At 40.1% G+C, this 15,737-nt stretch overlaps 1 protein-coding gene across 2 annotated transcripts in view; it reads left to right on the top strand.

Moving 5' to 3' along the window:
• Slco1a5 (solute carrier organic anion transporter family, member 1a5) overlaps positions 1–15,737 on the top strand; it is an 88,755-nt gene that overhangs the window by 55,471 nt on the left and 17,547 nt on the right. For both annotated transcript variants that reach the window (NM_130861.3, NM_001267707.1), the window contains exons 4-8: positions 1,081–1,213; positions 4,783–4,889; positions 8,387–8,533; positions 13,044–13,142; positions 14,262–14,483. In NM_130861.3, coding sequence (NP_570931.1) covers positions 1,081–1,213; positions 4,783–4,889; positions 8,387–8,533; positions 13,044–13,142; positions 14,262–14,483 — 708 coding nt within the window. The remainder of the gene's footprint in view (positions 1–1,080; positions 1,214–4,782; positions 4,890–8,386; positions 8,534–13,043; positions 13,143–14,261; positions 14,484–15,737) is intronic.

Genomic DNA, 15,737 nt, shown 5'->3' with positions numbered 1-15,737 from the left:
ATCAGTGGGAGGGGAGGCCCTTGATCCTATGAAGGCTTGGTGCCCCAGTGTAGGGGAATGCTAGGGTGGTGAGGTGGGAATGGGTGGGTGGTTAGCTCCCTCATAGAAGCAGGGGGTAGGAGTTTTTTGGGAGGGAAACCAGGAAAGGGGATGACATTTGAAATGTAAATAAATAATATAATCAACGTAAATCAATCAATCAATCAATAAAAAATACAAAGGTGAAAGAGGGGAAGTTTCTCTTAATAAACCAAGTAGCACAGAGCCCTTGGTGTCTCTTGTCTCAGTTTAATCATAGTTCTTCAAAGTGAAATTGTCTTTAAAGTACTTAAAGTAAGATAGCAACAAATGTTCTCGCCAAGTTATGTCGCATTACCTTGACCTCACTCATTCTGTAGCCCAGGCTGACTTTGATCTTGCTGTCTTCCTCTCCTGGCCTTCCAGTAGCTGGAGATGGCAGGTGTGTGCTACCAGGTACTGCTTGTTCTTTCGATTCCCAAACATACTTATCAAAGGCATCTCTGTCAACATGGGGCTCCCCAGCAAGTTTTGTAAACCATGCTTTCTTCTAAACCACAAAGATGAATTTTTGCTTTGACCCTTTGACTCCTGCAATGTAGACCTAAGGCCTGGTTGGAGCATGAGGACTCTGGACAGTATTACGTCCTCTAAAGAAAGAAATGACAATAGAAGCAGGCATCCAGCTTGGCCATGTTGAGCAAGAAAGGTGGTTTTAAATAGTTAGCTAAAAAACATGAACACATTTGAGTCTGCATAGAGCAGGCATGAGAGGAGAGATCAGAGGTGATGTGCAGGCCTACACTTGCTTTTCTAGCCAATACCAAGAATGGATGATTCTGAATAGAGCATTAGTATTTTCCAGAGAGGAAGAGATTAGTCCCTCAGGACCACAATTGCTTTATATATTAAAACAATACCCCAAACATCCTAAGCCCCTCTCCCTGTATTCTTCATGTGGATGCTAAACAATGAACCCTAGAGTCTAAATGCTGGAGAGGCAGTTGACTAAGATCTGCTGATAATTTACTAAACCACGCATTCTCATTTTCCCTCTCTCAGGAAATCTTTTGTTGATTATACTCGTGAGTTACTTTGGAACAAAATTGCACAGACCTATCATGATTGGTATTGGATGTGTGATTATGGGCCTAGGGTGTTTCTTAATGTCCTTACCTCATTTCCTCATGGGCCGGTAAGTATTCTAGTCCTTGACGATATGTTAGATTCAACTTTAACCTATAAGAAATTAGGCTCAGAAATTACTCTCTGGGATGATCAGTGATCCCCCAAAGTACAGAAGACTAATTCAGAAATTAGGAGAAGTAGTCTCTCGCCTGACCATATGTGTGACTCTTGTGGCCTTGGGTCCATTTAAGGTACCTCCAGCCCATTTGTGAAGTAGAGATTTAAGCCACCTCTTTCATGAAATTGAGACACACGACTGGATTCTCTGAATTTGATAAGCCTTGTGCCGAGTCCCTCCTTAGGACTATTTGATACTCTGGTTATTAGGGACCTAAACTTTGACATCATTGTAGGCCACCAGGAGATAGATCAATGTCATAACTGATTTTTATTCTCATCTTTGTTGAAATAACTTACAGAGGAAATTGTAAAAGTGAAAGTATGTTAAGTTACTTCTTATTGTCATTCCTGGTTTCTTGGGACAGTTTTTCAGTCCTTCTGTTTGTTGTCATGTCTTGTTAGTTTTTAATACTTAAATATTTAATGATACATAGAGCTTACTATTTATTTTTGTATGACTATAAAATGTTTCTTACCATAAAATCATACTATTCTTTGTCATAGAACTCAATTTTTACATAGATTTAATATTTAGCACCTGATTTTTTCTTTTTCTTTTTCTTTTTTTCATTTGACTGCCTTTCTCTGTGTCTATTGTTATGGCACAGGTCCCTCATTGCCTGGCAGTGTGAATCCCCAACAGAGGTCAGGGGCTTCACTGTTTTCCTGGGGATGTCTCTGTTGTCTGTCATACTTCCCTACCTCAGAACTGTGAACTTTTAAGTCAGCTCACTGCAATTTCCTTGAAGTCCTCCATTATTCTCTTCCTTAGGAATTTGTTTTTCTTCTTTTCTCTTCCCCCTGCCTCCCCCCTCTTTTTGTTATTCCTTTCCTTTTATTTTTAAGATCTTTTATCTATTTTATATGTATGTTTTACACACACACACAGACACACTATATATATATGTATATATATTTGTATATATATGTATATATATATGTGTATATATATATATATTTGCTATTTGGGCAACAGCATCCTATGTCCTATTCATATTTTGCCATCTTCAATTTCAAACTTCATGTCTTCTCATCTCCTTGCTGCTTCCTGGGAGATTCAACCTCTTGAATGGGCTTGCCACTCATATTATCATATTTATGAATTTCTGTTGTCAAGAACACCCCTCCACCTCGAATACCTCTTTTGAGGGAACATCTTGTTATTTTCTCAAAAATTCAATGTCTTTCCCTCTGTGACTCTGTTTGTCCCCAAGTATAGTTATACTTTCAATCTTTCATTTACATTTTTAAAATCACTTTTAACTATTTTGTTTGTATATGTTGTGTTGGTTGTGGTAGTGTGTGTGTGTGCCTCTGTGTGTGTTTGTGTGTGTATGTGTGCTTTCAGATGAGGTCAGACAACAACTCTCGGGAGCTGATTCTGTGGGCCTCCTCTGTGGTACCTCAGGTGGAATCTAAGTTGTCAGGCTTGTGCACAAACATCTTTACCCACAGAAGCATCTGGTATCTCATAAGTCCCCCCCCCCCTTTTAAATACGGTCTCATGTACCTCAGGCTGGCCTCAAACTCACTCTGTAGTTAAGGATATTCATTGTTTCTGATCCTCTTGTCTCCTGAGTGCTGGGATTACAGACAGTCCCTACCAGGTCTGGTTTTACTGGGTGCTCAGACTGCTCAGGATCAAACCCAGGATTGGTGCTTGCCAGGCACCAATGACAAATTGAGCTATATCTCCACATCTGAATCCATTTGCAGAAATAGACTTTGCCCCCTTTCAGTTGGAAATCTTTTTACCGCCATTTTTTTTTTTTTTTGTCATTTAGGGGAATAAACGGACCTCGAATGAGCAATTCAGTTTTAAGTGATAATGCACCAAATGAAGGATATTTTATCTTCTCCAGTATTTTTAAAGGGAACTGAAAGTTGGTAGATGGAATTTGAAAAGTATATGTAACCTTCTGTTCTATTCAAATCAATATCAAGAAATATTTGACTATCGTGCTTTTCTATCTTCTTCCAAAGGTGACAATTCTTTGAATCTGTCCTAGTCTCTTGGGATCCTGAGTAGAGAGACACAGGCTATTGTCCACAGTTCACTGGCCACCTCTGTGTGGATCTCCAGCTAATTATTCTAAGGGAAAGTTGTTTTGAAGTTTGCACTGTATTGTGAAGTGCAGAAATGAAAATGTTGGCAAGTATAGCTCCTCTCATGCAGAATTCAGCAGCTTGTGTTTCCTCCTTGCTGTCTTTCATCTACAGAAGACTTAGAAATAAATTCAGCATCCTCTCAAATGGAGAGAGACTCAAATGGACACATTTTCCTTTACGTTTGCATTCTGACATTTTCTTTCTAGGACAATGATCCTTAGTGATTGCTCAATATTAATGACCATAGTTTATTAGCACTTTTGGACTCATGACAATGAGTTGTTAGGTGATGGATTCTGTCACCTCTCATTATGATGTTTGTATTTTTCTTCTGTTGAAGTCATTGAAAACATGGAGGAATGATTATTTGAATTAACAGAAAGGAAGAATAGGGACACAGCTCAGAGAATCGAGAGCAGATATCTTGTTTTGTCTTGTGTCTCTCTAAAGATTTTGTCTTCTTAATTCTACTTTATTCTCTCTCTCTCTCTGTCCCTCTCCCTCTCCCCCCCTCTCTCTCCTTGCTTTTGTTTTCTAACACCAATTATTTCTAGGAAATAGTCATATAGATATCACAGAAAGTTGACGATAGAGAATCTGAAAGTTAGTTTTCTTTCATATAGAGACTTGAGAGCCAAATGTAAGTAGGGATACATTTTTGGTGATTTTCAATCTCTTTTTGACAATACTGACTGCTTAATTTTATTTACATTTTTTTTTTTTAGTTTTTTGGGGAGTGGGTGGCGTGGGGAACAGTCTCTCATGAAGCCTGGCCTGCCCTCAAACTTGCTATGTAGCTGAGGATGACTTTGAACTTCTGAATCTCTCATCTCCACCTCTCAAGTGCCTCAGTAACGGACCACAACACCCAGTTCATGAATTCTGGAGCTTAAAACAGAGCTACATGTCCAGCCTACTGATAAAGAATTCCCTCTATCTATCTATCTATCTATCTATCTATCTATCTATCTATCTATCTATCTATCTATCTATCACCTGTCTATTGTCTATCTGTGTGTCTGTATGGATGTGCTTGCGTTTACATGTTTGCTTGTGTGTGTATACATGTGTATATCAGAGGATAACTTTATATAGTCATTCCTCTCCTTCCACTTCCATGGGGGTTTCAGGCACTGAACTCAGGTCATAAGTCTTGTGCAGCAAGTGATTTACCTGCTTCATCACCTCCATTGTCACACCACAGGATTCATAATGACTAGACTGGCTGCTGTGGAAATGTCCTTACTGCCCCTCAATGCCCTGTTTTCAGGGAAGCAGGATCACTCTTCTGCAGATGCTCTCCTTGCACTTGATGCCTCACAGTGAATGTTTCCTGTGTCCACACAGATACGAATATGAAACAACGATTTCACCTACAAGCAACTTGTCCTCAAACAGCTTCTTGTGTATGGAAAACAGAACACAGACCTTAAAGCCAACGCAAGACCCTGCAGGTTGACTCCTGCTTCTCATTGCTTTCTGCTCAGACTTGGCCATAGAATGCTCTTTTATGAAGGGCTTTAATAGGATACTGGGTTTGGTAGACATTTAAGACAAAATTTCTTTCTTCAGAGAAGGGAGATGCCTAATAACCTAAACTACTTTCCCTCCTTAGTTTGAATATACTTATTAATGACTCCTTTGTTTCTTAGGCAACATTGTAGAGTTAGTCTCTCAAGGAAAAATAATGTAGAAGGATACATTTAGACATGTGATGTGATCTATTTAGTTTTTTGTTGCCTTAATAAAACACTGACTAAAAGCAACTCATGGAGGAAAGGGTTTATCTAGCTTACAAACTATAGTCCACCATGAGAGAAGCTAAGGTAGGAACCTGCAGTTACAGACCAAAGCAGTGACCACTGAGGATTGCTGCATCCTGGCTGCTCCTCTGGCTGGCTCAGCTAACTCTATTATAAAGCTTAGGCTTGCCTGCCCAGGGGTCTTACCACCCACAGTACTCTATGCTATATCACATCACTTAGCCAACAAGAAAAACACATCATAGACACATCCACAGGGCAATGTGATAGAGGCTTCATATTCTTCAACTGAGATTTCTTCTTCTTGGGTATGTCTAAATGTGTGTCAACTTGTCAAAAGCCATCCACCACAGTGATTATACAAATAGGAAATACAACCAGAAAGAAGGAAAGAAGCTTCCTTGGATCTGTGCTATGCACCATTGGAGAATGGGCACATAAGTCATAGTTCAGAATTCCTTCATTACCTAGGAATTTGCTTTTAAGTCTCCTTTTCCCTCTTTAACAGAGACATAACTTTTCAGCTCAACCGAACAGTAGTGCTTTCCTTACTTCCTCTGGCCCCAGGCCCTGTGAGCCTAGCTCAAGATCACTCATATGCTGAATTCGTTACCGTTTTATTACTGTGGTTAAAATTCAAGGGAAGAACTCAAGGGAGGAAATCTTTATTTTCCCTCACAGTTCCAGAGGGTTCAGCCTGTGACCATGGTTCAGTGTGGTCCCATGGCTATGGACAGAGTAACATGGTAGTGTGAGCATTGGCTGATACTGATCTTTACTTCTTGGTGGGCAGGAAAAATAGAGTACAAGATACAGGAAGTGGTGAGATATAATCTCTGTGAACATGCAACTCCCATGACCAACTTCCTCCAAATAGGTCCACCTCTTACCTTTCAGTACTGCTCAATAATGTAAGTCTCATGACTGCATCGACAAATTAGCCCATTGATTATGCCAGAGCCATGATGGCCTGTCTCTGGACAAGCCCTCACAGGCACAGCCAGATGCTGTGTAAATGAACTGCATATATTAGTTGCTTCTCTTTTATATAGGTAGATACCATGATGAAAGGAATTTATTTATGGAAGAGTTCATTTGTGTTTATAGTTCTAGATCAGTGGTTCTCAACCTTCCTAATTCTTCGACCCTTTAATACAGCTCCTCATGTTGTAGTGACCCCAACCCATAAAATATTTTTGTTTCTACTCCATAACTGTAATTTTGCTACTGTTATGAATCATTTTAAACATCTGATATTTCTGATTGGTCTTAGTTGACCCATTAACAGTCTAGAGAAACAAGAAGCAATCAAAGCAGGGAGGCATGGTAGTAAGAACAGGAAGCTCAGAGCTCACGTCTCAACTCTAAGCATAGGGCAGAGATAGAGCAACCTGGAAGCAGAGTGAGGCTTTCACCTCTTAAAGTCTGTCTCCAGTGGCATTCTTCCTAAACCTCCCCAGACAGCACCATCAACTGGAGACTAAGAATTTAATACTGGAGCTTCTTGAGGGGGGCATTTCCACTCAAACCACAACAGTACTCACACAGAGGGTAGGCTTTGGTTCTAGCACTGGCATCAGGGGGGTGCTCACAAGCACCTGTAAGTCTAGTCCTGGAGAACTGAGTGCCTCTTCTGGCCCTCCAGGGCACTTGTATGCATGTGATGCACATACACTCATGAAGGTGCACACATTTACATATCCACTTTACAAAATATTTTTAAAATCACATTGTAAAAGACCCAACACACTTCCTCAACATGTAGTCTGGAGGTGACTCAGGAGAACCACCTCAGACCAGAATATCTCCATTTTATGCTGGATTCATGCCACAGATATTGCAGTAGTCTCCATGGCTTGTACTGTCACTGTCCTCAGGACATTTGTGGAGATCAAAATAGCTTGAGAGTCAAAGAGCAGCCATGCCTGAAGCTCTGAGCCACAGGAACCTCATAAGCACAGCAACATAAATCAGTGACCTGCATGCTACCATTCTCGCCTCCTGATTAGACAGTAACCTCTATGCTGGCCTTTACACCTCTTGATCTGATTTTTGAAAAGTTCCCCTTATACTTCTTTCATTGCAGTTAATGAATTAAGATTTCCCCCAAGTGAAGAGCCCCAGAAAAGCACTTGAGTCTTTCAGTATCCTATGCCTCCTATTTTACCTCAGAAGAAGGTTTGATCTCTCCCTGTGATCTCTAGACAGAAACCATCTTGTTTATCAAAGATAAGAATCTGAATACCTAGAGATAGAAATTGATTTTACTGAACTAGGAAAGGATAAGAGTTTGACATCATGGCCCAATTGTACTCAAGACATTGAAAGTACATTGTCCTTCACTTCTCTGAAAACATGATGCCACAGCTTCATTTAGCTGTGGCAATTCATTTAGCTTTGAACAAACTTGGGAGATGCATGGAAACCTTCAGAAGTTTCTCCTTTTGCCTTCTCTTTAGTCTAGTTTTTGTTATTCTACTGTTCATCTGCTACTCTAACTGGTGGGAATATTTGGTTGATTTTAAATGATGGACTGTATATAAAAATATGTTTACTAAGAAGTTAAAAATCTTTAGATTCTACAAAGTAATTGAGGCTGCAGGGAATTCAAACTTCCATCAAACCTTGCTCTGTGTTGTGTAAATATAACAAGAATCGCCAGACACACACAGACACACACAGACACACACAGACACACACAGACACACACAGACACACACAGACAGACACACACACACACACACACACAGAGAGAGAGAGAGACGCATTTGCTTAGTTTTTCTTCTTCAGAGTTGTGGAGGAATGAGGCAGTGTACATATTAACTAACTGGGTTCTCTGGTTGGTAGAAAACTCAGTCCCTGGAGGTGAAGGAAAGTCTTTGTTTTTACTGTTGGCCTATTTCTATGGTGTAAATACTCCCAATCAATGTGCTGCCACTAAAAGCTGAATTGGGAAGAGGTTTCTATCTTTCCCTGAGTGGGAATTGGCTCCACCATCCCACTTACACTTCATTGGTTAGAATTCTTTCAAAATACACAGTAGGGGTGACTCATTAAGTCACAATCAGCATAGTAATATGCTGAATGGTCATGGCCTGTAACCAGAGAAATAGTTGCAGTTAAATTTAAATGGTCAATACTAGTTGACTGTCAAAATACACACATAGTTTTCTCTTGTTTTAATGCAGAGTGTGTGAAAGAAATGAAATCATTAATGTGGATATATGTACTGGTAGGAAACATCATACGTGGAATTGGTGAAACTCCCATCATGCCCTTGGGTATTTCCTACATAGAAGATTTTGCCAAATCTGAAAACTCTCCTTTATATATTGGTAAGTTTGAAAATTCAGACTTGGGATCATTTTTAGGAAAGCAAGTTATTGGAGCGTGGAAATCAATTATTGGTTTGGATGCTTTGTGGTTTCCAGAGTGTGGGCAGAGTGCTATGCCTCTGTAGATCATGAGATTGTTCAAGGAGGGTTGACCAGTAGCTCCAGACATGGTTTGCACACGTCTGCTTCTTACTGATGGAGAGCCTCAGATCTGCTGATCTTACAGTCCTCTGATGCCACCACACTGTCCCTAAACTATTACCAGATTCTCCAATATTTCCTGGAAAATGTTCTTGATTCAATTGTTTTTTTTTTCTTTCTATTTTTGCTGCTTTTCGGTCTTCATCTATAAGTTATTGCAATTTCATCATTGGCCATTTTGTGTATATAGTATTTTAAAATATAATTTTATATGTTTTACTCTGTGTGTGTGTGTTTTGCACGTACGTGCTAGTGTGGGAGTCAGAAGTCAGCTTTTCTTTTAGGAGTTAGCCTGGGGATTAAACTTGTTTTGGGTTCAGGTTTGGTGGACAGGTGCCTTCTCCTACTAAGCCAACTGCCTGTGCCTGCTCTGTTTCTCTTGTCATGTTTCCATAAACATTCTGGCAGCATAACCCTTACCAAACACTGTTTTAAATCATGCCTTGTCTATCATGTTCACCATACAAACTGGTTTCTCATTTCCCAGCTGCTCTCTTATATTGCTGGGGTTCTGTACTCTGCTTCCCTATGGGGTTAATGGTATTGTTTTCTTCTTTATAATCTTTCATCTTATGAATCTCCCATACCGGCAAGAGCCAACTTAGTGACCACCTTCTTATACTGCCTCCTAAATGATCTTAGCTTATTATGAGTAATTTGCATATGTTCTTGAGTAAATCCATCAACTTTGGATGTTTACTGGTTTCCAGGGTGTGGGCAGAGTGCTACAGCTCTGTAGGTAATTAGATTGTTAGTTTATAAGTTGATTATAAGATTGTTCAACTTATAAGTTGATTAAAAATCCATAACTTTGTATATAAAGAAATTTTTGATTAATATTGACTTAATAAACAAAAAACAAAAAAATCAAAGAGGCTGAAAGAAGACAGGAATAAATTTAGAATTAATTAAGATGAATTAAATTAAAAAATAGCTTTTGTTACTTTTTAGAGACTTTTTAATTTGGCAATATTTTTTGTAGTTTTAATCTAGTCATTCTGTTCTGATCCGTTTACCAACATCTAAGGAAAAATAGAATCACTTTCCTGCAATAAATTTTCAAAATATGAATTTCTTTACCAAAACTATATAAATAAATTATAAACATAAATTTATAAAATATCATAACTGTAAGTATATAAAATATAACTATATTAAGATTAATAAGATACATAATTCATATATCTCATGTCTAGTATATAAATAGCTCAGTTTTATAATTGAAGAGCTGTATGCAGTTTTATATATGGTTCTGCAGCTTAAGAGATATACAATCCAAATGTAACAGCTATCTATGTGGACAAATAAGTTAAATTATATAAATATTATAAATGTGTGCATAATATAATCAAATAACTAAAAATTAGAAATGCATAATATAATCAAATAACTAAAAACTAGAAATTTAGAGTGTAAGTTTTTTTAAGATTTATCTATTTATTTTATGTATACACACTGTAGCTGTACAGATAATTGTGAGCCTTCATCTGGTTATTGGGAATTGAATTTAGGACCTCTGCTTGCTCCGGTCAACCCCACTCGCTCCAGTCGGCTTCACTTGCTCAGTCCCTGCTTGCTCCAGCCCAAATATTTATTATTATAAGTACACTCTAGTTGTCTTCAGACAGCATCAGAAGAGGGCATCAGATCTCATTACGGGTGGTTGTGAGCCACCATGTGTTCGGCGTTGGGCTATAAACAGACAGCCTAGTCTCCAGTCAAGCTGAGGTTTGAACCCCGAGTGGTGATAATTCACCTACATGGCTCTGTAGGCATTCATCCTCATGCTCCTGGAACTCTGGCTCCTGTAGAAGTTACTGTCCCCTCAGCCCCCACAAGAGAAGCATGGGTAGTAGTCATGTAGGCAATGTCCCAAGCTTCTGACCTTCAGGCTAAACTCCTCCCCAGTTACCTAGCAACAGAAAAGATAGCAGCATACTTTAAGAGGAGCTGTTCAGCCCCTCCTCACTCTCTCACTTCTCTTTCTCTCTTACTCTCTCCTCTCTCTCCCTCTCTCTCCCTCTCCCTCTAGCCTTTCTTCTCTCTCTCTCTCTCTCTCTCTCTCTCTCTCTCTCTCTCTCTCTCTCCCTCCCTCCCTCCCTCCCTCCCTCCCTCCCTCCCTCCCTCCCTCTCTCTCTCTCTCTCTCTCTCTCTCTCTCTCTCTCTCTCTCTCTCTCCCCTTCTCTCTTCTTGGCCATGGCTGCTCTCTTTCTCTCTCTGTTTCTACCTTCTCTCTTTCCCCCTGCCTTTCTATAATAAAGCTCTAAAACCATAGACTGTCTCTGTTCATCAAGGCCCGCTGCTCTTACTCTCCCTGGGGCCCCGGTCGGGGGCTGCCCCTTGTCCACCCCCTGTCAGTAGGGTCAATGGCTTAGATGCCCACCCGGGGCCCAGTGGAAAGCATCTGGCAGCCCTCCCACATCCACCTACTCAGAGCATAGGAGGAACTCTGGCCGGACGAGGGCTATCCTTCCCCCCCTCCTTCCCCTCACCCCTTTTAGTTTCCACAACCATGTGGTTGCTGGGATTTGAACTCAGAATTTTTGGAAGAGCAGTCAGTGTTCTTACCCACTGAACCATCTCACCCACCCCCGAACGCAGTTTTATATATGGTTCTGCAGCTGAAGAGATATACAATCCAAATGTAACAGCTGACAGCTATCTATGTGGAAAAATAAGTTAAATCAAGAAGAAAGGAGGTTGCCTTGTGAAGACATATATGTCCTGAGAATCTATAGGTCCAGACATTGGGGGATTCTTCTATTTAGGGGGTAGAGTGAGAGAAAGCAAGGACAACAAGGACTATCCATGGGAGCAGAGTGAACAATGCATGCACAGTTTGGAGACGGTGTTAAGAGGAAGTAGACAAAAGAGGACCGGGCCAACAATATCAAGTATGTCAAGAGAATAAAGATAAAAAATGGACAGGAGCCAAAATGGTAGCAATGAACAGGGCTCCTTCAGGGAGCTAGAATCTGCAAATGAATTGAGTCTCCCCAGTACCTTCAGGCCCGGGGTATCCCACACCTTGGCAGCCATGTGTGGCTCAGTGAAATAATGAGACATGCCACTGCCAAGCTGGGCACATTCTTTCCCAAGAAGGAAGTCCCAAGAGTGGAGCATTGATGAAGACTCGATACCAGAAATTCATTACAACACACACGCTGCTTTGGAAACTGTTCTAATTTCATTTCTGTTTTTGTGAGAAAAGTCTAACAATGAAGAGAAAGGGGTTCATCTGACTTAAAGTTCCACCACAACAACGAAGTCACAGCAGCAGGGGCTGAAGCAGCTGCAGCTGGTCACACTCAGTAGAGCAGAGAGTGAATGTATGCGTGCTATATCTTTGCTTACATGATTGTGCTCAGCTGTTTCTTTGCTCTTACATAGTTCAGAACTGCCTGCCTAGGAAATAGTGTTGCACACAGTGGGATGTGTGTCTTTTTCACATCAATTAACTTAATTAAGATAATCTCCTACTGACATGTCCACAGGTAACCCCAGTGTAGATATTACTTCTTTAAGACCCTCCTCCCAGGTAATTCTAGGTTGTGTCAGGTTGACAATGAAAGCTAGCCATCACGGAGACTCTCTTAAAACATGGCTGCGGAAGCATCAGAAGACCTTGCTCACATCATGGCTTTGATGGGACTGCCTATGATGGTACAGCCTTTGCCTTTAATGCAGCATAAAAGAGAATTTGGAAGGTGGCTTTAAGTAATGACGTCTGTGTTGGTCAACTTTTTTTCCTTTAGTAAACGTCTGAGATGATATTTTATAAAGAATCAATTTTCATTTTGCTCACAGCTTTGATGTATATGGTTTATGTTGCTCAACTGTGTGGTTTGGAGTCCTGTCATAAGGCAGTTCATTGTGGTGGAAGGATTAGTGGAGGAAAACCATACATCTTGTGACTGGGATGTAAAGCAAAATGAAGGGGACATGGTTCTATTCTACATGATCTAAAGACCAACCATGTTGCCCTGCACAGGAAGGGTTCCATCCAGTCGTAACCCCTAGGAAACAACTGTGTAACAGAGGAGGGGCTGGGGAACATTCCATTTTGAAACAATGGGAGCTTCTTTTTCAATATTTATAAAAACCAATGTAGGTATATGTAACTCACATATGTACATCTAACATATACATGTTATATACATACTAAGCTTCATTTGTATGTTAAATATATAAAAATATGAGGTAGTAAGGTATGTAGCTCATTGAAGATTATAAATAATTCAATTTCAAGGCTTTTTGTTTTAATGCAATCCAAATGTGTGGTTATGTAACTTCCTGTGTTTGCTTCCAGGGATTTTAGAATCAGGAAAGATGATTGGCCCAATTGTTGGACTTTTGTTGGGATCCTTCTGTGCAAGAATTTATGTAGACACAGGGTCTGTGAATACAGGTAACACAAAGCATTTTGTTTATGCAGCTCGGTCCCTAGAGCCTGGCAGGATGCTCAGGAATACTGTTGCACTCGCTCCTTTGACCCCCAGCTAAATTATCACCACTTACAGATGGCAGACCTAAGGGGGCCAGCAGGAAGGGCAAATTGCCTCATTCTGATTTAAAATCCATTATTGTTCCACCATATTTCAGCCACAATTTGGTTTAAGATTCACTTCCATTGTTTATTTTTCCAATGAGGCAATCATGATGGCTAATAAGACAGATCTTTCAGTTATGTGATAACCCCAATCTATAAAGGTTCCACATGACAAATGGGTCATTTACTGCTGCAAAATATATTACCACATACTGCTAGACAAAATTAATTTTTTATTGAATACATAAAATATAAAAGTATTTGATTACATGTATTCTATGCTATTTTCTTTATGTATGTGTATGGCTGTGTGTGTATGTGTAGGGGTGTGTGTGTGCATGTGTGTGTGTATGCATGTTTGTGTGTGTTTGTCTGTGTTTAGTTATACTTGTATGCACCGTGATTGTGGGTGTATGCTGAGTTGAGAAGAGTGTATTAGATCTCCCAAAAACAGAGTTACAGAAAGTTGTGAACTTCTCTGTGGGTGCTTGGAATAGAACTCAGGACCTCTGTAGGAGCAACAATAAATAACTGTTAGCCACTGAAATGTCCTTCCAGTCCCCTTCCACAACCACTGTGGTGTTTTGAGATGACAGGCTAAAGCTATCTCCTTAAATATGTCTCAAATCTTGTTTCTGTCAATTGAAATGTAGTTTTAGCTCTTATGCCATGTGGAACTCCAGAGCTCTTTCTTCTTACTTAATTTTAACTTCACCCAATTGATTAATGTCACACAATTTTTCTAAAGGTTTCAATTAGACCCTGATGGGGTGGCAGAGGCCAATAATCTCGGCATCTAATAAGTAGAGGCAGAGGATCACAAGCTCAAGGCCCCAAAACAAGAATAATCAATTGTGAATAGTTTACAAATGATATACAAAGTTTATGCATAGATGAAATTGTGAATCTCAGTAATTTATTATAGTTTACATAGGAAAGAATGACGCAAGTAAATGCAATATCTGTATTTCTTTACAGATGACCTGACCATAACTCCCACTGATACACGCTGGGTCGGTGCTTGGTGGATTGGCTTTTTGGTCTGTGCAGGAGTGAATATCCTGACCAGCATCCCCTTTTTCTTCTTTCCAAAAACACTCCCAAAGGAAGGATTACAGGATAATGTGGATAGAACTGAAAATGACAAAGAGGAGAAGCACAGAGAAAAAGCCAAGGAGGAAAACCGAGGAATCACTAAAGGCAAACATGGAAACTTTAAACTCTGTTTGGTTTAGATGGGTCTGTGGTCAGTGGGCACTTGTCACTTGTGCTGAAATAAGATAGCTTGTCAGTAATGATCACTACTCAGTTGTGTTAATTGTCTTCTACAGCCACTATGTAGAAACAACTGACATGAGAGGGAACCTGACTTACAAGACTTACTTTAGATTTGACTCTTAAAAATTCAAGTTAGTCTGAGTCTGAACACTCAATGAGCAAATATATTTCCCTGTTTTTTAGCTTATTTTACAGAAAATATTGCTCTAAGTTAAAAACATGAGTAACCAGAAATTCAAGATAAAGATAAAAATCTGTTTGACAAGGAAAATGTTAGTTTAGTTGAGAGCATCCTTGAAGTCAAGGCTTAAAGAGAAAACATGATAGGTGATATAATCTTCTATATTTGAAGGTCTGTGATAGTTTACAGGACAATTGTCCCCTTAGAACAGACTGTTTTACACCAAGCAGGAATGTTATTAAGCAATAGTGTAGAATATGGATGCTTCTATGAGACGCTAAGGTGGGACAGCAGAGTGTTCAATACTGCGCATTCTTAAAACTTGCCACTGCTTTCACAGTTGTGTGTGCTGAGGCCTGTGCAGTCTTCTCACGAGATCAGAGATAGTGTATAAGGGGCAGGGTTTGGGCTCTGGAATTCTGAAAGTGTATAGTTGTAAGATGGGACGGACAAGTGCTTTACTTGTTCAATGGGGGTAAGAGGGAATTACATTCTTGGGTGTCTGTGATGTTCTGTTACAGACTACTGTGGCGAGCACCTTTCTGATGACATTGTTATCTCCTCTGTCACTCATATCCTCTAACACCTATGAATACTGAATGGTCACATGTCTAACTTAAACACTACAGACTTTGGCTGAGGAGCCAGTTTGCAAGACCAATGGGCCTCTCTTTCCAATGATGGCCAACTAGGCCATGCTCTGCTACATATGCAGCTAGAGACACGAGCTCTGGGGTACTGGTTAGTTCATATTGTTGTTCCACCTATAGGGTTGCAGATCCCTTTAGCTCCTTGGGTACTTTCTCCAGCTCCTCCATTGGGGGCTCTGTGATCCATCCAATAGCTGACTGTAAGCATCCACTTCTGTGTTTGCTAGGCCCCGGCATAGTCTCACAAGAGACAGCTCTATCAGGGTCCTTTCAGCAAAATCTTGCTAGTGTATGCAATGGTGTCAGCGTTTGGAGGCTGATTATGGGATGGATCCCGAGTAGGGC

Source organism: Mus musculus, chromosome 6 (genome assembly GCF_000001635.26).
Source record: "Mus musculus strain C57BL/6J chromosome 6, GRCm38.p6 C57BL/6J".
In the NCBI taxonomy this organism is placed as follows: domain Eukaryota; kingdom Metazoa; phylum Chordata; class Mammalia; order Rodentia; family Muridae; genus Mus; species Mus musculus.
The sequence above is the reverse complement of the archived record's forward strand: the minus strand, read 5'-3'. Positions and strand labels throughout refer to the sequence as shown.